The sequence below is a fragment of the Gadus macrocephalus genome, chromosome 12 (assembly GCF_031168955.1).
Source record: "Gadus macrocephalus chromosome 12, ASM3116895v1".
Classification (NCBI taxonomy): Eukaryota; Metazoa; Chordata; class Actinopteri; order Gadiformes; family Gadidae; genus Gadus; species Gadus macrocephalus.
In genome coordinates, this window is record NC_082393.1 from 8,211,211 (window position 1) to 8,234,993 (window position 23,783).

Genomic DNA, 23,783 nt, shown 5'->3' on the forward strand with positions numbered 1-23,783 from the left:
TATTGAGAACGGTGAACAGACAATTTGACTGGAACTACTTAGCAGGTGTCCGTATATCAGGAGTTAATGCACGCCCTGCAGCCAATCAGAATCGAGCATTCCCCCAGACCGTGGTATAAATCTCTAATACAAATGGACCTCGGACTCGGCAGGTTTAAGGGTGTGCGACAGTTGCTGTTTACATAATGAAGTTAGCAACCCTCCATCTGGACTTGGTTGATTTGTTGAAATCAACCTTTTCCTAATCTCGAGTTGTTTGGTTTGCTTTCTGATATGTTACGCGAGTTTACAATGTTTCTTTTTTTTTGTTATGAAGTCAACATAGTGGAAGCATTAAGCGTTAAACTTTAAAGGTCGCCAATGTTAGTGCTATAGGTCAACCGTGTGTGGTTGACGGGGAGCTGATGTGTTTGTAATTTCAGCGCTATTTCCAACTATCACGATGACTTCCTTTATGGTCATTATGAATGTGTATCTTCATGCTCGTAAACGTCCTTTAGGAAATTCGACGTACTACGCCACAAAGATTAATTGTATGCTCATGAGGGAGATCAGTGCCTTGATCGGGTTGTTGAAAAGGCATTCGTTTTGTAACTAAAAAAAAAAAGAATTTCCTACAAAGAAATTCACAATGTTACAGAAAATCCCTTATTGTACTCTTGAGCTTCTGTGCTTCCTATAATTGAACCATTCTGTCTAGAAATGCACAACTACTAACAGTTTACTTTCCGGGTAAAGTAAGGACATGATGTCAGTGGACCAGCTTTCTTGACGAGGAAGGGGGTTTGCTCGCCACGACGTGATGAATTTGTGTTCTACGACATGTTTGAACCAGCAATTCAGCAGACTTTTTGTTTGTATTTTCTTCACACCCTCCTTTTGCACTGGTATCATTTGGAGTTTGTTATAGACATGTCTAGATGTGTTGCACCTTTTATCATTTTCCTGTACCTGGCGAATGTGTCCTCATTACCCATATCCATGGCTGGGGCCAGCACTATGACCTCTGACCTGAGCGATGTGCCCCCAGGCATAAAGACTAAGAACCAATAAACTCTGCCCTTTTTTTTACTAAATCAGAACTGAACTTTTTTGTTTATTTTGTGTGGCAGAGTATTTTCATGGTCAGAATGGGTCGACTGTACAATAACAACTTGCGGTTGGTACTTGTGACAGGATTTGAATGGTGAAATACCTCCATCTACTGATTAAACGGGGGAATTGCACTCTAAAATCGCCATCAAGGAAGAGGTTCGGAAGTGGACACGCCAGGCCAAGGAAGAAACCGATGGAAAGGCTGCTACCAAAGGGATGCGAAAGAATATACGTACTCGCAGCAGTATGGCCCTATTTATACAATTTGTAGTTGTGTAGCTCTGACTATTTTGATGGTCTTTCGTTTCACAACGCGAAGCCACTGGGTTTAAGGTAAGTGTGTTCCGTAGTCCCTAAACATCCCGACGCTATAGCTAGCTTGCTATAATTGCTAACCTGTACAACAAGGTGTGCATGGGGTTCATCGCCAAGCACTGTCCACGTCGTATGGACGTAAAAACATTAACATTAAAGAACACGCAGTGTCCGATTGTACACACAACGTTGGAAGTCGTTGAAGGGTTTTATCTTTTTAGACACGTCCACGTCACCTTTCAATGTAACGTTAAACGAATGTTTGACTGAGTGCTGAACGACCCACCGTGAAAGACCAATTGTAAGGTAGAGGCGGCCAATGCCTGCGTGGCCGGATCTGTCTGTAACGAGGCGTGTGTGAAGTAAGCAAGCAAGCAAGTTTGTTTCCGTGAACCAGCCGGTAGTCATCGTATTTCGTTGATCTAGGGCAGGACTTGAATCTCCACTCCAGTGTCAGTTAGGTGACACCAGACGTTGGCGCGTGTGAGACACTGTTGTATGCGTAAGGTGTGGGCTACACGTCAAATAGTGTACCGGGCCACATAGAAGTTAGGATCACTGCTGCCCTAATTCCGATCAGTCAAGCGGCCACAGCCAGGAGTTGGGACGATTTTGTTTCCCGTATTCAGAAAATGGTGCGCTTGTCATCCACTATTGCGATGACAAGCGCCCCTTTATCCTCTACAAGGGGAAATAGGGGCTTTCCTAAGTGTTGAGGGTTTGGTTTAGTGATAATATCGGTCTTTACCCCTAGTCGTCGTTATAGGAAGAACCCACAGTGCGGGGGTTGAAACAGTGCTTTGTACTTTGTAATATTGCAGGCTCGAACAAATCAATGGGAGTACAATACTGAGCATTGAATGAATTCTGCATTCTAATGGTGTCTTAATACCACGTCACATGCGTACACAATGACCGTATCACAATAGCCGTCATAAGAAATGTTATGCCTCCTTAATGGCTAATAATACATGGCTGATGTGAATTGGTTTCTTTGCATGTGTAGTTTGTTTTCTGATGGTACATTTGCTCTGACCAAACCAGGTCTTTCTGCTTCAGTTACTTATGCTGGGCAGGCTTCCACTGTGCTGCAGTACTGGGTCACTGCCTGCCCCAAAGGGAAAGCAGACAAGAGGGGCAGCAAAAAAAAACTATCAGCCGGTATGCTATGCATATTATTGACTACATTCCTATCCTCTGTTTTCGTTTTCTGTCCTCCCAGACTTTACTGCTTCCTCGTCCGCCTTCTCTCTCTCCTCCACTCAACTTTGACTTAAGTCCACCTAGCTCTGGTTTCCAGGCGCCGGTCTCCCGTCCTTCCCAGGGACGTTTGTGTGAGTGAGGGGAGGGGGGCAGGCAGGTGAAGGACAGTGTCATGTTGGTTGTCCTTCGCCGTGGGTGAAGAGGAGGAGGGATTGACAGGGGGGGACGTGCGTCGCCAAAGGCCGCTCGTGGCTGGTTTCAGCTGACATGAAGCTCAAACAGCGCGTGGTGCTACTGGTCGCCTTGCTGCTGCTGCTGGGCCTGGGCAAGATCTTCCTGCTGGATGGAAGTGAGGGCACCGCAGCCAGCCGCAGAGACCTCCGGGCATTTCGCAAGGTCAGCGAAAGGACAGCATTTTCATCAATGCAAACACAGACAGACAGACAGACATGTGCCTCAGCATAAAGGACGAGGGTTATCATCTTCATCCATCTTAGCGATTCCGTGTGTGTGTGTGTCCGTCCGTGTCCGTTTGTTTCTGTGTGCATCTCCAGATGGAGGCGGGCCTGACGCTGTCCCGCGCCGCCCAGCTGACCCACACGCTTCAGTCTCCCTGGGAGATCGCCAGCCAGTGGGTGGGCCCGCGGGAGGTGTACCCCGAGGAGACCCCTGAGCTAGCGGCTGTGCTCACGTCCCTTAGCACGGCCAGGATCGAGCGGGCCGATGTGGGCTACAAGGGCACCCAGCTCAAGGCTCTGCTGGTGCTGGACGGTGGGCAGAAGGTGGTCTTCAAGCCCAAGAGGTGAGTGGTGGGTGGTAGTGGTATTTTTCGCCTTAACAGGCAACCCTCTTCTTTCTTCTTTCTTCCAATTTCCAGTTGACGCATGTCCAGGTAAATTGGCTGCAAAACACATCACATTTTACTATCGCCTTGCCGAGTTGCAAGGACCAGGGTTGGGGTAAACGATTATTTATTAAACGATTAATCTGGCGATTATTTCATCGATTAGTCGACTAATCGAATGACTAATTGGATGGTTATCTATTTCTGTTGCTCGATTAATAAAAACCATAATGTATCTCAAAAATACCAAAAAATTCTTAATAATATACTTTATTTAACAACAGTTTTGCACAGCAAAAAACCTTCTGCTTTACACAAAATAAAATAGTTTCACTGTTATACAAAATGAAAGGCCAGCCGTGCTCAAATCTGCCAGTGTGAGTGTGGACAGTCTGGCCAGGCCGGGCCAATTTGGCCACTTGGGAGAGGTGTGCTGCTACGGTACGGGCCGCTACGGTACAGATGCTAATGAGCCGACACGCGCAGTCGAGCACACGCACGGCTACGCAACCTGAGCTAGATGACGTATAGTCCATGCGACGACCACTGACATAATAAAGGCGACGAGCCTTCTTTCCCATTAAACGGTAAACATATATCCAAATAAGCAACACTCAGCAAAGTGTTCTCTGTGTTCTCCGTGTTGTTGTCCATTGTCCTCGAAAATCATCGACGGAGAAATTTGACGTCAACGAATTTTTGACGTCGACATCATCGACGCGTCGCTACAGCTCTATATTTATGTGTGATCTTAGTACTGCAGTATTTTCCACTCTGTATTTTCCACCTTCCCCGTCATAGCAGAGAAGCTCTCAATAGTCACATAATCATAAAAGCAAACCATAGCTCACACAACGCAGCCAACCAAGGCTCACTACTTGCCTGTTAGGCAAGGCAACTTTATTTATGCACCACTCTTCATACACAAGGCAGGCTCAAAGTGCTTCACATATAAACATTGACATTAGGGATGGGGATCCTTAATATTTATTGATATCGATACCATTTTCGATACTCCTTAACGATCCGAGTCTTTATCGATACCACTATCGACACTTTTCTATTAATTGGTGGAAATACGAAGCGTTTTTAGTGATGAGGAAAATATTTAGGAAATAAATACTTGCATTTTAAATTAAATATGTAATTCTTAATAAATGACATATTTAATTTGTAATTTATTAAGAATTAAATTAAGTTTATTAACTTTTTAAGATAACTAGCTTGTATGCTGCTGATTACAACACCGATTTCACAATTGACTTCACTTGTTTTACTTGTAATACCTGTTTGCTTACAATTCCATTAAAAAACATTGGTGGACACGCTGCAGTGATTTGATTTGATTTAAATGCCGTGACGCGACTTGAGGGACACAACGTTACGTTACAAAAATAATAATAAATGAACGACGGGACTCGATAGTGGTATCGATAAGCCCAAACGTTAATGTTTTTCGGGTTTTGAAAAAATTGGAACCGGGTCCTTGATATAACCGGGTTTCGATCCCTATCCCTAATTGTCATACAATAAAATAATAAAGGAACTTGGTCCTTTCTCTGGGACTCCAACCCAGATCCTGGGACTCTAACCCAGACAGAACTTGGGTCTCAAACCCTTATCCTTTCTCTCTGGTATCAGATCATGCATCTAATAATAATAATACCTTTTATTTGAAGAGCATTTACATTCGAAAATCTCAAAGTGCTACAGAGATTAAGAGAGAAAAAAAAGGGGTTGTTCAAACATATAATACATATACAGTAAAAGAGAAATTAGCAAAAGGCATTTTGAAAAGATATGTCTTTGGGGCCTTCAGGTGGTCAGGGAGGGCGTTCCATAGCCCCAAGACTATGGGCAGCAGCCCCAAGACTATGCTGATGCAGAGCGAAGGGTGCGTGAGGTGGTCTGGGGGGTGAGGAGCTCCTGGAGGTAGGGGGCGGCATGTCCGTGGATGCACTGGTGGGTGAGGAGGGAGACCTTGTATTCAATTCTGAATGTGACGGGGAGCCAGTGAAGGGATTTCAGGATGGGGGTGATGTGTTCATATTTGCGCACCCTCATCAGGATCCTGGCAGCGCTGTTTTGTATGTACTGGATCCCGATGAGTGCATTGCAGTAATCCAACCTGGAGGAGACAAAGGCTAGGAAGAGGCTCTCTGCATCTGCCTGGGTGAGTGTAGGCCGGAGTTTGGCAATGTTTTTAAGGTGGTAGAATGTGGTCTTGTGGAGGTGATTGATGTGGGTGTCATAGTTCAGTTGCTGGTCCATTTTAATACCCAGGTTGGTGACAGATGTGGAAGGGGGAATGTTTTGGCCAGAGAAAGTGATATTGGATGTGGGAGGAGCGGAGCTGATGTGGTGTGCCGTTGAAGATGGCTTCTGTTTTAGAGCTGTTAAATTGAAGAAAGTTGAGCTTCATCCACGCCTCTATCTCCTCCAGGCAGGTGGTCAGTGTGGATGTTGGCAGGGGGCAAGAAGAAGTGGGGGTGGTTCTGAGGTACAGCTGTGTGTCATCAGCAGGTTCAGGAGACTTCTCAGGGACTGGTTGTAAAAATCCACTGAGTCAGTAACAGAGAGGCAGTCATCAGAGCCAGAGGAGAGAAGTTGGAGAGCCAGGGATCCGTGTCGATATTTTTCATGTTTCTGAAGTGGATCTGTCGCTTTGGTTTGGTGTGGGGGGAAGAGAAGGCCAGCTCCATTGACACAACCTTGTGGTCTGAAACACCAAGATCGTAGACCTGTAGGTTGCTGATGGGAGCGGAGTTTGAGATGACCAGGTCAAGTGTGTGTCCCCTGACATGTGTTGGGACATCGACATGTTGTTGTAGGTTGAGGGAGTTCAGTAGCTGAAGAAAATCAGCAGCGTAATGACATGAGGGGGTGTCGACATAAATATTTAAATCGCCCAGAATTATGGTGTTTGCAGATGTACAGTGTTGTGAGTGTTGAGTGTTGTGAGGAGATCAGACATTTCCGGCATGAAAGCATAGTTGGGTTTTGGGGGCCGGTAGATGAGGAGCACAATCTCTCTGGTAACAATAGAAAATAAAGGCAAAGTTTAAAAAGCATTTTAGAAAGTGTATTTAAGATTTAGCAGAAAGCTAAAGCAAACATAAATGTCTTCAGTCTTGTTCTAAAAGTGGTCAGAGTTGGGGCAAGTCTTAAATCCCCAGGGAGTTTATTCCAGCTATTGGTTGCATAGTAACTAAATCCTGCTTGCCCATGTTTTGTGTTTACTCTGGGGATAATTAACAGATTGGTCTCAGAAGATCTTAGTGCTCTAGAAGCCTTATAGAGTGGAAGCATATCAGTTAAATAATTTGGCCCTAAAAATTTAGGGATTTATAGGTTAGCAACATGATTTTAAAATAAATTCTCTGACCTACAGGGAGCCAATCTAACGATTTAAGAATTGGTGTAATGTGTTCTTTTTTTTTTGGTCTTTGTTAGAACTCTAGCAGCAGCATTCTGAACAAGCTGAAGTTTCATTAGAGGTTTTTTTGGGAGACCTGTAAGGAGAACATTGCAGTAATCTGATTCTGATACGAAGTCGACAATGGAAACATAGTAGTTCCTATTCTGTAGGTAGGACCTAAACCAATTTAAGACTTTGCCTGAAAGCTCCACCCAGTTTTCTAATTTGTCCAAAAGTATTGTATGGTCTACAGCAGGCATCTCCAAACGGCGGACCGCGGTCCGGGTCCGGACCAAGTGACGGTCCTATCCGGACCAATGACCAATTTAAAATTATAAGAAAAAAAAAACTTTTTTTTATTATTTTTTATGATTTCACTATACAAAGCATGATTATGTTAGTAATCATTTCTCACTGAAATACAAATTGAAAGCCAGAATAGTCTGTAGTACACCATAAAAACAGCAAAAATCAATGATCTTGCACTCACAGAACTCCCCCCCTCCCTCCGTCTCTCACGTGCGTAATTGCGTCACTCAAAAAGTAGCCAATACATTTTTTTGTTTACTGAAAGAGCGATTTGGAATGAGAAAATGGCTTGCTCGAAAATAAAGAAAGTTGACCCCGAAAACAGACATTTCAAAGATGAATGGACTGACCAATAAATGTTCATTCTCCCGCAAGGCAGTACAAAACCTTTGTTGGGTCTTTTATGTGTTGAAACCGTGGTGCTGATAAAAAGCGTGAATATTAAGCGGCATTACGAATCCAAACACAGATCCTTCGAGGAAAAAGCATCCCCAGAAGTAAGAGCGTGGAAAATATCCGAGCTGAGAGCTCAGTATGAGAGGTCTATGAGTGTGTTCACACACTCATTTACAGGCCAGCAACCTGCAAATGAATGCTCACTTAAGATTGCATGGATTGTGGGGATTGTGTAAGATTGCATGGATTGTGTGCTTGAACGCCGCTGCCGAGACGTTACTTGAAGGTAAACAAAGGGATGAATTGTGTGAAAAAATAAAGCAAATCCCAATGTGAGCTGCAACGACAATCAGAAAATCTGAAATGTTATCAGATGACGCACTGTCACAGCTTCATGCGGCTGTTCAGAGTGCCCCATCCTTAGCCATTGATGAGTCTTCAGATGTAACGGATAATGCCCAGCTTTTGGTTTATGTGCGATTGTTTCATCAAGAGAAGAATGATCTGTGAGGACCTGTTGGGTCTAACACCACTTGAGACACTGTTTTGCTTACTTGAAATGAAGGCCTGATGCTCTTTTTGTGTTTATTTGAAATGTAGGCCTGGTGTTCCTGTTCTGCTTACTTCACATGTAGGCCTTATGCACTTTTTATGTTTACTTGAATTGCAGGCCTAATGTACCTAATGTACTAATGGAAATAAATACATCTGAAAATATAAGGTAATATGCCGTGTTGATTGTATTTGACAAAAGAAGGCTATTAGGACGTGGTAGGTTCGGACCTTTCTTGGAAGGAATTTTTAGTAACTTAATTGAAGACCCCTGGTCTACAGTGTCGAATGCAGCACTGAGGTCTAGTAGCATTAGTGTTGAGGTTTTGCCAGTCTGTGTTAAGACGGCTGCGTTGACAACGTTAATAAGGGTGGTCTCGGTGCTGTTAAGGGGTTGAAATCCTTATTGAAGGTGTCATAACAAACAGTTGATGCCAGGAAGTGATTAAGTTTGCTGGAGGACAAGTTTCTCACTGGTTTTACTTATGAAGGGTCGATTTTATATTGGTAGTTGTTAATAATAGAGGCATCTAGGCTCCGCTTATTTAAAAGGGGTTTAATAACTGCAGATTTCAAGGCTTTTTGGAAATTGCCTGAGAGAGTTGTTAACTATTTGCAATATGTCTATTGCTAGGCACTCAAAAACATTCTTAAAGAGGTTGTTATGTAAAGTATCAAGGCAACAAGGAGTTTTAGAGTCTATGTTAGGCCACGTTACTTTTGCCTGAACAGGGTGGTAGTCCAACCTTTTTGTTTGAAGTGGAGATATATTGATAGCACGTCTGATGCCTTCAATTTCATCAGTATAAAATGCTGAAAACTCATTGTATTTATGTGTGGAATGGAGATCAGGTGGAACTGTGTTGGGGGTTTGGTCAGTCCGTCAACAGTTGCAAATAAGCTTTTTGCATTATCGGTATTGGTTTTAATGATATTGGAGAAAAATGTTTCTCTAGCACTTATTTTGCTAAATTGTAGGCATGGAGGTTCTTTATAGATGTCATGGTGAAAATAAATAACCCTTTGTTTTACCCCAGATGCGTTAAACCTTCCTGCATTCTTTTTTCTGGGCTGTTACAGGAGCAGCTTTTCTCCAGGGTGCCTTCTGCTTTCCAGAAATCGTTTTAACCTTAAGGTGCAATGACATCTATGATTTCAACATTTCTAAATAAAGTTTTCTTCAAGATCATCAGCAGAACATGGCTAACCCTTTTTTTTGCACACTTTCATTCAAATCATCAGTATCAAAATTGAAGTCACTATTTATAGCTAGACATTATATGTGGTTGGCCTGTAAATAATTAATAGGAGAACTCTGGGGGAGCATTTCAATACAGCACAAAGGTATTCAAATGATGGAAAATCCCCTTCAGTTTCCCCTGAAATACATTTCAGGGGAAGTGGGGGTTGCTGCTATACATAAATATAGCAGCAACCCCTCCAACTCTATTTTCAGATCTACATTCATCCAAAAAGATATAGTTGGGAGGAGCTTTCTCTATCAGAACGGTTGCACTGTTATTTTGTTCCAGCCATGTTTTAGTTAAAAACATAAAATCTAGTTTAGAAGAGGTAATAAAATCATAAACTAAAAATGATTTGTTAAGAGACCTAACGTTAAGTGGACCCATCCTGATGGTGTTGTTGATAGGCTTTAAGGTTGTTTTTGGTTTCAAAGGGAATAGGTATGAGATTTGTGAGGTTAGCAGTGTGCCTAATTTTCCCTTTTTAACTCTCTCAAAAGTTGCCATGTTTTGACCTATGCAACCTTGGGTTCAGCAAATGATGCGTAACTTCCTTTATACTGTGTCTACCCTTTTTTATCTCAGTAATGCTCAGGACTACTATCAGTACGGGGGGGGGGGGGGCTGGGGCGCCCTCAACATGGGTGTTATCCTGTGGCCATGACGTGGCCATGCTGTCATTGACACAGATGCAAGTTTGATGCCAACATATTCCATTTGAAACTTTCTTATTTAATGCGGGCCGCGGGTTCTTCGTGAACAAGCGCCTGACAGTCTCTCCGTCCTGTCTCCCCACACTGTCTTCTATGTTTCTGGGACGGATTGTTACTGGGAATTTCCTCACTCTCCACCTCATCCCTAACTCTCCACCTCAAGCTGGTGTGTAGTGAGCGTTCTGGCGCCGATTGGTTGCCGTGCATCACCCAAGTGGGTGCTACATATCGGTGGTGGTTAGTGAGGTCCCCCCCTTTCTTTTGAGTGTTATTCTGTTTTGATATGCTCTGTAAGGTGACCTTGGGTGTCTTGAAAGGCGCCTCTAAATAAAATGTATTATTATTATTGTCTTAAATTCAGCTGGAAAATCACAAATTGAGGAGACAGGGGAGCTGGAGTTGTTGTGGCTTTGGGAGAGATGAGGCTGGAGGTCATCGTCGATGGGGGAGTGCAGAGGAGGGGGGTGGCCGTTCTTCGCCAAGCCAGCATCAGTGATGGAGGGGGGGGAAGGGGGCATGGTGTCGATGGCTGCTGACGGGTTGTTCAAGGTCTTCGGTCTGGCTGCTATCTGTGTGTCAGATAGTGGCAGAGTAGATGTGTGGGGGAGGCTGTAGTCTCGTTTTGAGTCAAACCTGTTTGGGTGTAGGCTATCTGCTCTATTTAGTATTGTTAGCCAATACTAAATAATGAAAGATAAGGGTGGGGAAAAAATTGGCACACTAATTGTGTGCCATATATAAACTGTGTGTATGGCGATAAGACCTCAACAACTCCTACGTCTTTCCACAGATACAACAGAGACTATGTGGTGGAGGGGGAACCGTACGCAGGCTACGACAGACACAACGCAGAGGTGGCTGCGTTCCACCTCGACAGGTATTATTCCGTCAACCATGTGGGGTGGGGGGGGGGGGAGCAGGGTGGTTTGTTACTTTCGGCCTCACATCACGGCTGCTCTACTTGCCACAGGATCCTGGGCTTCAGGAGAGCGCCCCTAGTGGTGGGAAGATTTGTCAATCTGCTCACCGACATCAAACCCGTGGCCACGGATCAACTGCTGAGCACGTTCCTCACCCAGGGTACATGCTCCTTCCTGTTTCACACCAGGCTCTAAGTTCTGTGTACTGTGGGTGTTTCTCGTTCTAAGTGATAAGGGGGGTGTGTGTGTGTGTGTGTGTGTGTTGGATGGCCATCAGGGGATTTCAGCCTCTTCTTTTTGTTTAAAGGTCAGGTTGTAGGTCAATGTGTTTGAGGGAATGTATGAAAGTGTATCCGTTCATCTCCCCCCTCTTCATAGGCCTGTGGTTGGGTATTTCTCAGCACTGCCTAGTCAACTTGTCCTTCTTTTGCCGTTTTCCACCACCCACTGGGCCCAGTCCTAGTTCTTCTATGAAGTACAGTGTTTCCCCTAGAATGGTTTAACCATTAAGAAAACCGAGAAAACCCTAATCAGGCGAGGTGAGTGAGATGGCATATTGGTGTGGTCAAAATGACATGTAACACCCTCAGTCACAGAACTGTGGTCTACTCCACCATTTAGTGACTGCATGAGGCTGTTCAGAGTGTCATTAGCTAGGCGAGCCCTCCAGTCCGACTTAACCCATTTCAAGGGGGGGAGGGGTTTCCCTTGAGCAGCTTTGGGTTTCATTTTGATGTAAATGTGACGGCTCTGCGGTTCCAGGGGCGGGGGGTAGAGGTGTTGCTTCGCTGTCTCCACAGAGACCACACAGCATTATCATGAGCAGTTATAACTGGAGAGAAAGTGATATCCGCGAGCTCTCAGGTTCGTCCCGAGGTTGTCCAGGGAGAGATTATTGATCCTCCCGATGACAATTAATTACTTCCCCGGAACGACGGGACGTCATTCGTTTTATTCCCTGATCACCCTTATCCACAAACAGCCATTTGCGACCATATTTAACACTAGGAGAAAAATGTAAACTCCAGTCCAATTAAATCCTCTAAATACATAGGATGTGTTGTTGAAAGTATGGAACATACGCTTGTCTTCACTGAATTAGGGCTGCAACAACGAATCGTTAAAATCGATTACTAAATGCGTTGGCAATGAATTTGGTCGTCGATTCGTTGTGTCGCGCGATTAATAAGTTACTCATAGGCGCAGCACTGTTTACAGCCAGCCGCCGACAGGTTGGTTCATGGTTCATGCACGCCCACAGCAAGCTTCAGTGTGAGCGACCACAGCTTGTATTTTGGTCATATCTTAAACTGGACTGTAGGCCTACATAAAAGTGTCTTCACTGTCTTTGGGTTAAAAAACTCCTTCAACTCCGTATCCGTCTGGTCAAACCGAAAACTCTGTCAGCTGCTGCTGCTGCAGACGTTGTGTAGACGGGCTCGGAGTCGGCACCGCGTGCATCAACAGTCATTCAAAGCAGCGGTAGTAATCACACAACCGGACGGTGTAGAAAGTCCCGTCAGTTAAAAATAGTAATGCAGTTTTAAAATCCATGTTAAAATCGGCAGGATATAGAGCTAGTTAGCTTAAAAAAAAAACGGACCAATGGTCACAAACAGTATCAAATGTGATGTGTTCAGGTCGGCTCTGTAATATGATTGATGCGTTCAAATGCAACAGAAAAAAAATAATAATAATTGAGATTTTGGTGAAAACTTGTTTCCCAGTAATATAAAATAGATAGTAAAGATAGAATCATGACCTGTTTAATGTCCTATCTTGAACTATCATCATCTTATCAGCAATATTACAAGTTCTATTTCAAGGAGTCTCGAAAATTGTATCAATAGGTTTGACCGGTTAACCATGGACATCCCTTATATACATATAAAAGTATGTCATACATTTTGTGTTATCCCAGTTATGTTTTTTTTAATTTTTTATTATTCAATATATATTTTTAATAGTTCCGGGACGATGGAGCAATAACCTGGTGTTTTTACACTTTAGTCTGCACTGTGAATTTGAATTAATGTTCAGTTTTTGAATAATGATGCGGCAATTCCAATTATTATAATTCTTTTATCCGATTCGATTAATCGAAAAAATTATCGACAGATTAATCGATTATTAAAATAATCGTTAGTTGCAGCCCTACACTGAATAGGTTTAGTATTCCATCAAAAATAGTTATGGGAGGAGGGGGGATATACCCTTTCATATCCCCCCTCTTCATAGGCCTTTGGTTGGGTATTTCTCTGCACTGCCTAGTCAACACGTCTTACCTTTGCCATTTTCCACCACCCACTGGGCCCAGTCCTAGTTCATATATGAAGTACATTGTTGCCCCTACAATTTTTTTCAGCCCTGGTGGTATGCACCGAGAAAACCCTTGACGCATGGTGTCAAGATAACGCTGCGTTATTATTGCATTCATTTATTTGAGAATTATTATTATTTTTTTTTTTAAATGCATTACTTTGGCCCCGCAAGGCCAAACAATTATCTAATAAATGAATGCAATAAAAGTAGTGCAGAGTTATCTTACCTGTACAATTATATGGGAAACACTGAAGTATGAGGTCCTAAGCTGGCTAACTGAGACAAAAGGTTGTTTTGGAAGCAAATGCGTGTCATCTGTTTTGAATGACGGGTTGATTCTTAAAGACCAAGAAGAGCATCTAACTAAGGTTTTAAACACTGTGTGTGTGTGTGTGTGTGTGTGTGTGTGTGTGTGTGTGTGTGTGTGTGTGACGTGTTTGCTCTCATGTTTGTGTTGACACAAAAACTATAAAAGCCACAGGGTAATCCCTATTGCAACCAAACTAATTACAATGAAAGTATAGGGCATGACATTTAATTCTCTCTCTTCCTAGTCTACCCTTTTCCTTCTCCTTTTATACTTTCTCTTCACACCCCCTCCTCTCTCTCTCCTCTCTGAAGGTAACAACACGTGTTTCTATGGCAAGTGTTACTACTGTCGCGAGAGCGAGCCAGCCTGCGGCGTGGGCGAGTCGATGGAGGGCTCTGTGACACTGTGGCTCCCAGATGTGTGGCCCTTGCAGAAGCATCGGCACCCCTGGGGCCGCACGTACAGGGAGGGGAAGCTGGCCAGGTACGTGTCCCTGACACCTGTGGGACCGTGACGGCGGTGTCCAAGCTTTATCACGGGTGACTGAGGTCAGATTAGAGGGAGTTTCTGGCTGCAAGTGCATGTGAAGCTGCGCCAAGACTGCTAATAATAATTTTAAAAAAAAAAGAAGCCTGCTAGGAAAACTACACAGCCACAGAAACGCTGATAAGCAGCACTAACGCTGTGTTGGCTTATTGCTCCGAAGGACCTTTGACCGATCGCAAACCACGCTGATGCAATTCCCCCGGTTCTCGACTATCCACTGGAATATCCCAATAAGTCTTTGCTTTGGGTCATTTACTCTTTGCTGGGAAAAACATTAAATGCTATTACAACACGGATAGTGTTCCAGATGTTTGTTCATGCGGGAAAAAAACACTGCACGTGTCTAATATCTTGTGTGGACAGCGGTGGAATTCCCAGGCACCAAGCCTTGCAAGCATGCAGGGCACACCCCCAGGATAGAGAACGTGGGAAAAAGGAAAAGCAAAGTTGCTGAACGCATTTCCTAACCCCCCCCCCCCCCCCCAGGTGGGAGTACGATGAGAGCTACTGCGAGGCGGTAAAGAAGATGCCGCCGTACGACGCAGGGCCGCGTCTGCTGGACGTCATTGACACATCCATATTCGATTACCTCATCGGAAACGCCGACCGCCATCACTACGAGAGTTTCCAGGACGACGGGGGGGCGAGCATGCTCATTCTGCTGGATAACGCCAAGAGGTGCGTGCAGGATACACGCTGCATCTCTCACTCGCTCTTTCACTCTCTCACCCACGGTAGCAGCAGCTCTAGATCTTTCTGTAGCCTCTTGTGAACTGCAGCAGCTGTGATCCACTAGCAATGATGCCACAGTAGGTCATAGTGCCCCGTTGCATATGTGCAGTGTCAAGTCAGTGCGTGAACTGACAGCCTTTTATCTGCTCGCTACCGTCTGCCTCTTAAACAGTTTTGGATTTCAACCCATATACTTGAGACTGGTTTATCTCGTATTTTGAATACTTAATCTGCAAGTGTCTCTGTGGTTTGGATTGGATTGTAATATACTGGGTTACACTGTATTGCATCAATTAGATCTTGTGTGAGGAAGAGATGACACCCTATTTGTTGTGCTTGAGTTTCATGTTACTGAAGACATCCAGCTTGTGGTCTTGTGCCTTACAACAAGCACTGTAACAGATCAAAGTAGTCTGATCAAGATCCCCATCAGTTCTGGGACAGACTTTGCAAGGGTCCCAGAAACCACTAAATTAGTTTGTGATGGAGGAAACCTCCTTCTGTTTTAAGAATGTTCAATACTCTTTCGAGGGTTTGGTTCCTTGATTTAATATCAAAGAAATTGCAATGGATAGTATCTGGAAAGTCTAGAACGAGTTCCTGAATAGAGAGCAGAGTTCCCCTTGTCTGACCTGATTTCAGTGTATTCTTTGGAACTGCTGCCTACACGGTAGTTCTACTGGGTTTGTCGGTTGTGCCTGTGGCAGGTTTTATGTCTTCACTCAGATGTCAAACGCTCAGGAGTCTGGAGATTTATGAATTGTAAAAAATAGAACGCGTGCTCCATTTGACTGTTTAGTTGTGAACAATATTCGACTAACTAAAGGGAGTTGTTAGTAGACTTCTGCGTTATCACGGAATTGCGGTATACCGAATATATATATATACCAACTTTGGCAATTTTTTGAAGAAAATAGTCAAAAATAAAGTCTTCGCCATTGCATTGTTGTTGAGACTGAAATGGCCTCATTCAACAGCGATTAGGGGCTATTTAGACTTTACTTTCAGAATCCTGAATTTATTCTCAGAATTCTGACTTTAGACTCAGAATACAAAATAATTCCCAAATGGCCTGAATCCTCTTTCGGACAACTTTAGGTTTGAAAGTAAATATTTTTTTATGTTGGAAAGATATTGGATATTCAGCAGTTATTGATACTCGAATTACAGCTATCTGACGCTGGAACTACAGACGCGAATACCGGTAGGATTCTTGTGTGTCTAGTGATATGCATCTGCCCAGGAGACGTTCCGGCAGCCAAACCCCTCTCTAATAGAACCATCATTTGGTCAATAATCCTACACAAGAGGCAAATTACAAAGTGCCCTGCCTTAAACAATAGCCTACCGAAAACGCCATTTACCCAGATACATCTCACGTTAAAAAATGTCCGCAATGGATTATAATGGCTGTAAAGTGTATCGCGCTGGCTCTACAACAGTAAAAAAAAAACCTGCTTGGACAGTGGTGCTCCGGTGTGGGTGGAACTTTTAGACTGTATATGATTTGGACCTAATCTAGGTAAGAAGGGCGCTTATGTCCCATATATTCATTATCCTATAGGCCATTAGTATTTAAACCGAGCAAGAAGTTGGCAAATTGCATATTAGACACACAGCATTGTAGGCTAGACAATGTCATACATGCAAAGAGGCCGTCTGAGACAGCCATGTCATCTTAAACTATAGAATCCGTCCCTAACTCGAGCAAATTCTGTCAACATACTATTGATGGCACCCCTTAAAATATGTGTGACAACTTTAAGTCTAAAGCCCCTATGAAGAACAAGAAACGACTCCCTGTTACTGGTGCATGCCTCCTTATACCACCATAACTAGTGCAAGCGATCTGCAGATTCAAGATGAGAATTTATTCAGGTGTGGCGGCGAGTCTGACATCACCCTAGATGTGACATCACCCTAGATAAGATGAGAAGAGCCATTTCTAGTGAAGCATCGCATACATGGGGGAGTGTTGCCCGAAAATGAAGGCAGCCTTCAACAAACTCACCTGTGTTCAACCAACAGATAACGGCCCTTAAGATCCTCTCAACAAACTTCCGTGCCCTGTGTGTCCGAACAACAAGTAAAGGCCGTTAAAGGAGGGTATGTTTAATATGATAACGAGTTGGGATCTTTATTAGGGAGCAAAAAAGCGCATGTAGACGCATTAGTCAGTATGTTTAGTTCATGTCTCGATGACAACACTGAGAGGGGTGAAATTTGGCTAGTTTTCATTTTATTGGAGGTTAAAATGTATGAATAATTAGGGGTCCGGTCTCTTGAGTGACAGCTAGCCACTGACCCTCTCCTCGCCTTGGAGGCTAGTTTTCAGGATTAGCATGCTATCTCCGTCATCTTGACCTTGACTGCGTTCTTTCCTATTGTTCTTTCCAGTGCCAAGATGCCTTGCACTGCGGTCAACTGTACCAACCGATCGTTTAAAAACGAATGAGCTACGAGCTAATTCAGTGTACGTTACCTAGATCATAGATGACCGTATCTCCCTCCCCCCGACGTCACATCAATGCCCTTCTTTGGTTAGAGGAAATGAGGCAGAGTCAAACTATGACAAGATAGCAACCTCATAAGCCAAGAGAATTGGAGGCAGTTGGAATAACTGAGGTCTGCCCGGATGCCACATCCATTTTATATACTATATGGTTAAGACACTTATTATACTACCAAAGAAGTGTCGGGCTACTTCTAGCCTTCTAAGCCTTGTTTAAAATAGCGATTAGTTTTTACCAAAGCACATGCCCCCATCGTTCCAAGTTTATAGCGTTTTGGTAGAATCTGCTAAAAACAGCCAACTTAAGAATGCATCTACATGCGCTTTTTTGCTACAAAACAAACATTCCAACTCGTTATCATACTAAACATATCCCAGATCCATTTTATATCGGATTTCTCCTTTAAGATCCTCTGAACAACTTCCCTGACCTGTGTGTCCGAACAACAGATAACGGCTGTTCTACAGAAGATCCTCTAAACATTGTCATTGCTGAGCTGTCTGCATAATCATTATTATTCCAAAATGACGAGCTATCGTGTTGAAATATCGCAATAGAGCTCATAAGTCCGCCCCGTCCGGTAGACCCCCATGGGACCTCTGACATCGTAAAATACAAATGGGTTTCAATGGAGAGAAAGTTATTATTTTCTGGTCCTAGCCTTATATGCCCTGATAACACATATGTTGTTTATGGATATAAATTCACATTTTTCATGCAAAGAAAAAAAATAATAATAATCGCGAAGAAGTTTCATGTTAGGTTTTGTGTGAGGCTGTTCTGTGAACTACTACCCCCTCGCTGCTCTCGACGCGAATGATAATAATAATAATAATTGATCCGTTTTTTTATAGCGCTTTTCTAAGTACTCAAAGACGCTTTACAAATAAAGGAATGCATACAGACAGTACAGATAATCAAACAAAAGGGAAAAAATAAACAACACCACAACAATAGGCTATACATTAAGAGAGCGGGAGAGAGTGGAAGATGGCAGAGGATGATTTGTCAAATGTTGGAGGTGGTCCTGAAGAGATAGGTTTTATATGATATACGTCACCACAACTCTTGTACAGACATGGCGATCTCTCTTCTCCACTTCACTGCTTTTATCCAAGGGGAGGATAACGGCATCGAAAGGTAAAAACCATTATAAGTCGGGGCACGTGTAGATTTTTCAGTTATGCCGAGATTGTCGGTCTTGTCCACGCCAGTCGCAGGGAGCGTGACTTCACATACGAGACGTGTAGTCTTTCTCATTGTGTTTTCTCTACAGCCTTTAACTGAAAATTGCACAATAAACGATAAAACTCTTGACGTGAAAATTATTATTTAAATCCACAAACAACATATGTGTAATCCAGGACATATAAAGAGTGGGACCAGAAAATAATTCCTTTCTCTCCATTGAAACCCATTCATATTTTACAATCTCAGAAGTCCCATGGCCATGGGGGTCTACTGGAAGGGGCGGACTTACGAGCTCTATGCTCCCAACAGCTGTCTGCCTCTCCATGTAGCTCACTATCGTTCCATAGTTACAAATAGTAGCCAAAATCGTAACGCACAGAATTCTGAAAAACAATTCTTAGGACTCTACTTCCAGCATGGTGGGACGACGGATTGCCCTGGGGCATGGCCCTGGCCGCATCCTGTGAAGGGATTCTTACATTTAATGGTTGTTTTTTCCTGCAGTTTTGGAAATGCCGCTCTGGATGAGCGCAGCATTCTGGCGCCTCTCTACCAGTGTTGTATGTGAGTATACACAAAACTCTATTACTATTACACAGCTTCTACTGTTTAACATATATTGACCTTCCTGACCTTAAACAAATACTATAAAGATTTTGTTTCCAGCACTCATTGACATCTCTGTCTCTCCCTCTCTCTGTGTGTGCCTCCCTCCCTCCCTCCCTCCCTCCCTCCCTCCCTCAGGGTTCGGCTCTCCACCTGGAACAGGCTGAACCTGCTGAGGAGCAGGTCGCTGAGCGCCGCCTTGCGCCAGGCCCTCACCTTTGACCCGCTCCAGCCCGTGCTGGCGGAACCCCACCTAGCGGCCCTGGACAGGCGCCTCGCGGGCGTCATAGCGACGGTGAAGCAGTGCATCGAGTCCCAGGGTCCAGACAACACCCTGATAGAGGACCGGATAAACCTGCCCCATCCCTAGACACCGGCAGGGGAAAACACCACCAGCGTCTGGAGGGGGGGTGGTGGTGTTGGTGGACGTCAGAGCGGTTTTTATGAGGTCCTGTCCTTTTAAGAATTGATACGTTGGTTGGTTTTTAAAACATGGACAGCGGTCAGGCAAAGGGGGGAGCATCTACCCTCAGTCCCATCTGATGTTTTCTGACTCTCTGTGCTGCTGTTGGTGAGTCTGTCCTCAATCAGTTCCTGGGCTCGCCCCAGGTCAGTCGGTCAACTCCAGCCTGCCCAGCGATGGGGACCATTATCTTGTGCCAAAAAAAAAAAAAAAAACGTCCCAAAACACATCCCTCGCAGATATTTCCCTCTGGTGGAGAAAAGGGAGGTTGTGGGCCAGCCCTGGGTTGTGTTGCGGTGAGAGATTACACCTCCCAAGATGCACTAGCACCCTGCTGGTGGGAGATGTTTGGCAGCAGCGGTAGTGGACACAGACACAAGCTTTTTCAACTGTATGCTATCAAGATATCAGGTCCGTCACTACCGGTAACGGTAGTTTCCTTGTCCATTTCCTAAAATGTATCCCTGAAGCGGACTATAATGGGTGGGGACAGATCAACACTTTTTTTCTCCGCTCCCTGCTTACATCCTCGTCAAAGATGGTCTTCCTCCTTTGTTTTGTGAGAGAAAATGTATTCTTTGGGAGCCAAGAGATTCTATTTCTTTTTAAATAGGCCCTTTTTCCCAGATCCGGAAAGGATTACAAATGACTACAAACTGTCCAATCGGTGTGTACATATTACACTTGTTATATAGCATTAATAAAGCTAGCTTGAATATACCTGAGGAGGTATAATTGTGTGTGTGTGTGTGTGTGTGTGTGTGTGTGTGTGTGTGCGCGCATGATTGTCCTCGTCTGTCAGATAAGGTGCCATACATTACAGAATGTGAAAATACAACTGCTACTGACTGGAATTTACGTGGTATCGGATGTATGAAAACATTTTGAACAATAAAGTAATCTATTTCAACAAACTCATAATATTGTGATGATTTCTCAAACCTGAATCAAGTAAACGCCACCGGTTGCCTTATTACTTGTAATGGGAGTGGGTTTTATGTATTTTATTGCATGATTGGAACGACCGGCCACTAAACCTGTTTAGGTCGTTTAGACTGGAGAACGGACCCCGCTAGGCAAATAGAGGCCAAACTGTCGGGTAAACGTTGACCTGTTATCAGCCACTGGTACTCCACTGGTATGCAACGCTTAAAATGATAGCAGGTCCGACCCAATGATCTATAAAAAAATAGATATATGTCACTTCCAGCATCTTGTTTCAAGCCTCATCTACGTGGACCGTGGTAACTTTTTCACACACACAAATGAATGTGTATAAGTTCGTGATGTTTCAAATTTTTGAACGCCTTACTTTTACAGATTGGAAAGGGCTCTATATGAGTCATAATGGATGGGTGGGCATGTATGGAGAGTGACAGTGATGCGTCTGATGAACAATTTGTTTTCCACCATGTGGTCAGGTCTGATCGTCTGGTTTCTCGGGAGACGTGTAGGTTATCGAAACCATTTCTAAATGGTCTCGTGTAAACAAATTCATTTTCGGCCACCCACAACTTCTGTTGGGCCTACTCCTTGTCATCACTTGGTCCTACTTGGTTGCTCACTCAGCATGGATGCATATGAACAAAAGCTCCGAGCCGTGAGATCGATGGAGGAACAAGGTGCCGAGTATACCATGAAGGGACAGGAACACCGATGCAGCCGCTGGAGGCTGGGGGTGGCTTTTACCATGCCGTATGTATTGGTGATCGCATGTATGGCCTTTACCTTTCACACGCGCAACACCATAACCTCGCTCTTGGTGAGTAAGTAATGAATACACGCCATACCTAATCGGCTACTTGTTTGTTTAAAATGTAACCATTGTGTGGAGAGGAAGTCGGTGCGAGCCAATGACAAAGGTCGATACTGAATTGTGTTTCAACGAGTGATCTTGGGTGCCGTGCCACAAGAACACACGTGTTATTTATTTCAATATACTTAAAATAGGAAGGTAAGAATAACTTTAAACTAACCAGGCTGACTGTGACTTAACTTTTTTTAACTTTTTTTTACTTTTGAATTTAAATATAAGCAATTTAGTGTTGTTTAGATTATTATTGCATAGGTCTATGGAAATGATATAGCCTACTATTATGTGACGATCACAGCGAATTATAAAGTAGAATATAATAGAAAACCTGAATAAAAGGCTCCATCCCATGTAAATATCTCTAGGCTAAGGCTAGTACAGGGATGAATTGAAAGAGAGTTTAGGTTTTGTAGAAATAGGCCTACATTTTCAAGCAACAGAATACCCCTTCGATCTAGTCAGATAGTTGTACTACTTTACAGATTTACAGATTTTCCTAATTTAAATAAATCGGGATTACCAGAAGCAACGTTTGATGTTGCTGGGGTCAAGTCTGACAAGTACGAGCTCTGATATCATTTCCGACCTAATCTGTCTGGAACGCACCATGTGTGTTAGCCTTAATTTCTACATTATTTTAAACAAAGTACAAATGAAAACCTTAGTTTACATAAACACCATTACCTGATAATCGATAATGGCAACCATTAGTAAACATGAACACCATTAGTAAATGATTACTTGATCATTAGCCAACGGTTAATTAACTATAATTCATGCTTATAAATAATGGAATCAACTAATATTTGATTAAATTATTATTATATTACCTTTTGCTTTTACTTCATTTGGTGTCATAATTAGAAAGACAATAATCCTCTTGTTTCTTTTCTATTGCAGAACGTGGAAAAAGCATATGATGACATCTTCATACAATTTCATCCCATCTCAGGTGCGTCATGAAAAACCTTTGCATCAAAAACAAGCAGGACCAGTTTAAGATTTCCGTTAAAACATTTTAATTGTAGCCGGTCAAACAAATACCCACGTTTATAAAGTTAAAGGCAAACACTTTCTCTTGGCCATTTAGCAAACCAACCCAACTAAAAGTATGATACAAAAATATTCCTCCTACCCACTTCACCCTGTCCCTTCAATCCGTCTGCCCATGTGTCCACCCACCCAGATATCTCAGACAAGAAGACACTCGAGTTCAAGAACTACACAAACAAAACTGTGGATCTGGTGGACAACAGAGAGATCGTCATCTCTTGCAACGGCCCGTACATCCTACACATGTACGTGTGCCCCCAGGGTTTTAACAACAAACCCGGACAGGGCCACCTGGAGCTACGCCTGGCCCCGGAGCAGCAAGCGATCACTAACTTCTCCCTTGAGAGCAGAGGGGGCATCGACTGCAAGGGCCTACAAACCAATGTCTACCTGCGGAGGAAGCAGAGACTGATCCTCTACTTCTCCTCCAAGAACCAAACCCTCAAGATTAAGAATGTCATGCTTGGCCTACGCTACCTGTTGGGGCAGTGCCAGTACTGAAAGAGAGAGGCTGGGTAGAAGTACATTACAAAGACCGGTTCAGTCTTCTGATCCAACCTGAACAACAGGGCTCGAACTCAAGGAATATACCTTGTTGTTGGTTCTGAAGACTAGGCCTACTGTTCAGAACAGGATTGACAGCGCTATTGCCTGAATGTATCTTCTCGCGGTGGAATGTTTATGCATTTCGCTCTAAGCTATTTTATTATTTTTACTTTTACTGGTATTCTTTTTAATGTTGGTATTATTATTACTAATTTGTAATTGTTCTGACTCAGGGCTGCTGAAGTCACATAAGTATGTCCAACCTAAGATCAAGTGACAGTGGCTACTGTGTATATATTGGAAAAGTAAACAAAGTTCGAACTAGAGTAGAACTAAGTAGAGAGTAGTAGAGGACTTTACTTCTATATATATATTCTCCCTTATAATTCTGTTATTTTCACATAATCTCACATGAATTTTTTTCATTTAATCTATTAATACAATTTGTTATTATCTCATATTGTATAATGCAATTGCACTTTTATTGTGTATCCTAATAAAAGGGTAAAATATTTTTCTTTCTTTGTTTATTTCATTATTTACATTTGTTATTGGCTTTTGTATTTAAATTGGCACAACCAACCCCCATAGAAGCCTTCCTGGTTAAATGAATAGCTAAATGATTTTGGCTGAGCGAGTAGAATATTGGCTAGTATATATTGATATCTTTACAAATATT

General features: G+C 43.3%; 2 protein-coding genes across 2 annotated transcripts; both read left to right on the plus strand.

The window, feature by feature from the left end:
* The first annotated feature begins 1,209 nt into the window (after positions 1–1,209).
* fam20b (FAM20B glycosaminoglycan xylosylkinase) lies at positions 1,210–19,954 on the plus strand. The gene is made up of 9 exons (XM_060067182.1): positions 1,210–1,428; positions 2,633–3,009; positions 3,168–3,415; positions 10,880–10,966; positions 11,060–11,169; positions 13,953–14,124; positions 14,674–14,865; positions 19,128–19,187; positions 19,368–19,954. The coding sequence occupies exons 2-9, from the start codon at positions 2,881–2,883 to the stop codon at positions 19,597–19,599; spliced, it is 1,230 nt and encodes a 409-aa protein (XP_059923165.1). The 5' UTR covers positions 1,210–1,428; positions 2,633–2,880; the 3' UTR covers positions 19,600–19,954.
* A 681-nt stretch (positions 19,955–20,635) lies between these two features.
* Positions 20,636–23,618, plus strand: LOC132469254 (uncharacterized). Its single transcript, XM_060067183.1, has 3 exons — positions 20,636–21,454; positions 22,406–22,457; positions 22,692–23,618. Exons 1-3 carry the CDS (start codon positions 21,167–21,169, stop codon positions 23,057–23,059), a joined length of 708 nt encoding a protein of 235 aa, XP_059923166.1. The 5' UTR covers positions 20,636–21,166; the 3' UTR covers positions 23,060–23,618.
* Positions 23,619–23,783: the final 165 nt, after the last annotated feature.

What these genes read in the sequence shown, in the direction of transcription:
- fam20b (XM_060067182.1), top strand. Translation starts at nt 2,881, where the DNA reads ATGAAGCTCAAACAGCGCGTGGTGCTACTGGTCGCCTTGCTGCTGCTG. An exon ending in ACCTCCGGGCATTTCGCAAG is followed by an intron (nt 3,010 to 3,167) that starts GTCAGCGAAAGG and finishes GTGCATCTCCAG; the next exon opens with ATGGAGGCGGGCCTGACGCT. An exon ending in GTGGTCTTCAAGCCCAAGAG is followed by an intron (nt 3,416 to 10,879) that starts GTGAGTGGTGGG and finishes GTCTTTCCACAG; the next exon opens with ATACAACAGAGACTATGTGG.
- LOC132469254 (XM_060067183.1), top strand. Translation starts at nt 21,167, where the DNA reads ATGGTCTCGTGTAAACAAATTCATTTTCGGCCACCCACAACTTCTGTT. An exon ending in ACACCATAACCTCGCTCTTG is followed by an intron (nt 21,455 to 22,405) that starts GTGAGTAAGTAA and finishes TTTCTATTGCAG; the next exon opens with AACGTGGAAAAAGCATATGA. An exon ending in ACAATTTCATCCCATCTCAG is followed by an intron (nt 22,458 to 22,691) that starts GTGCGTCATGAA and finishes CCACCCACCCAG; the next exon opens with ATATCTCAGACAAGAAGACA.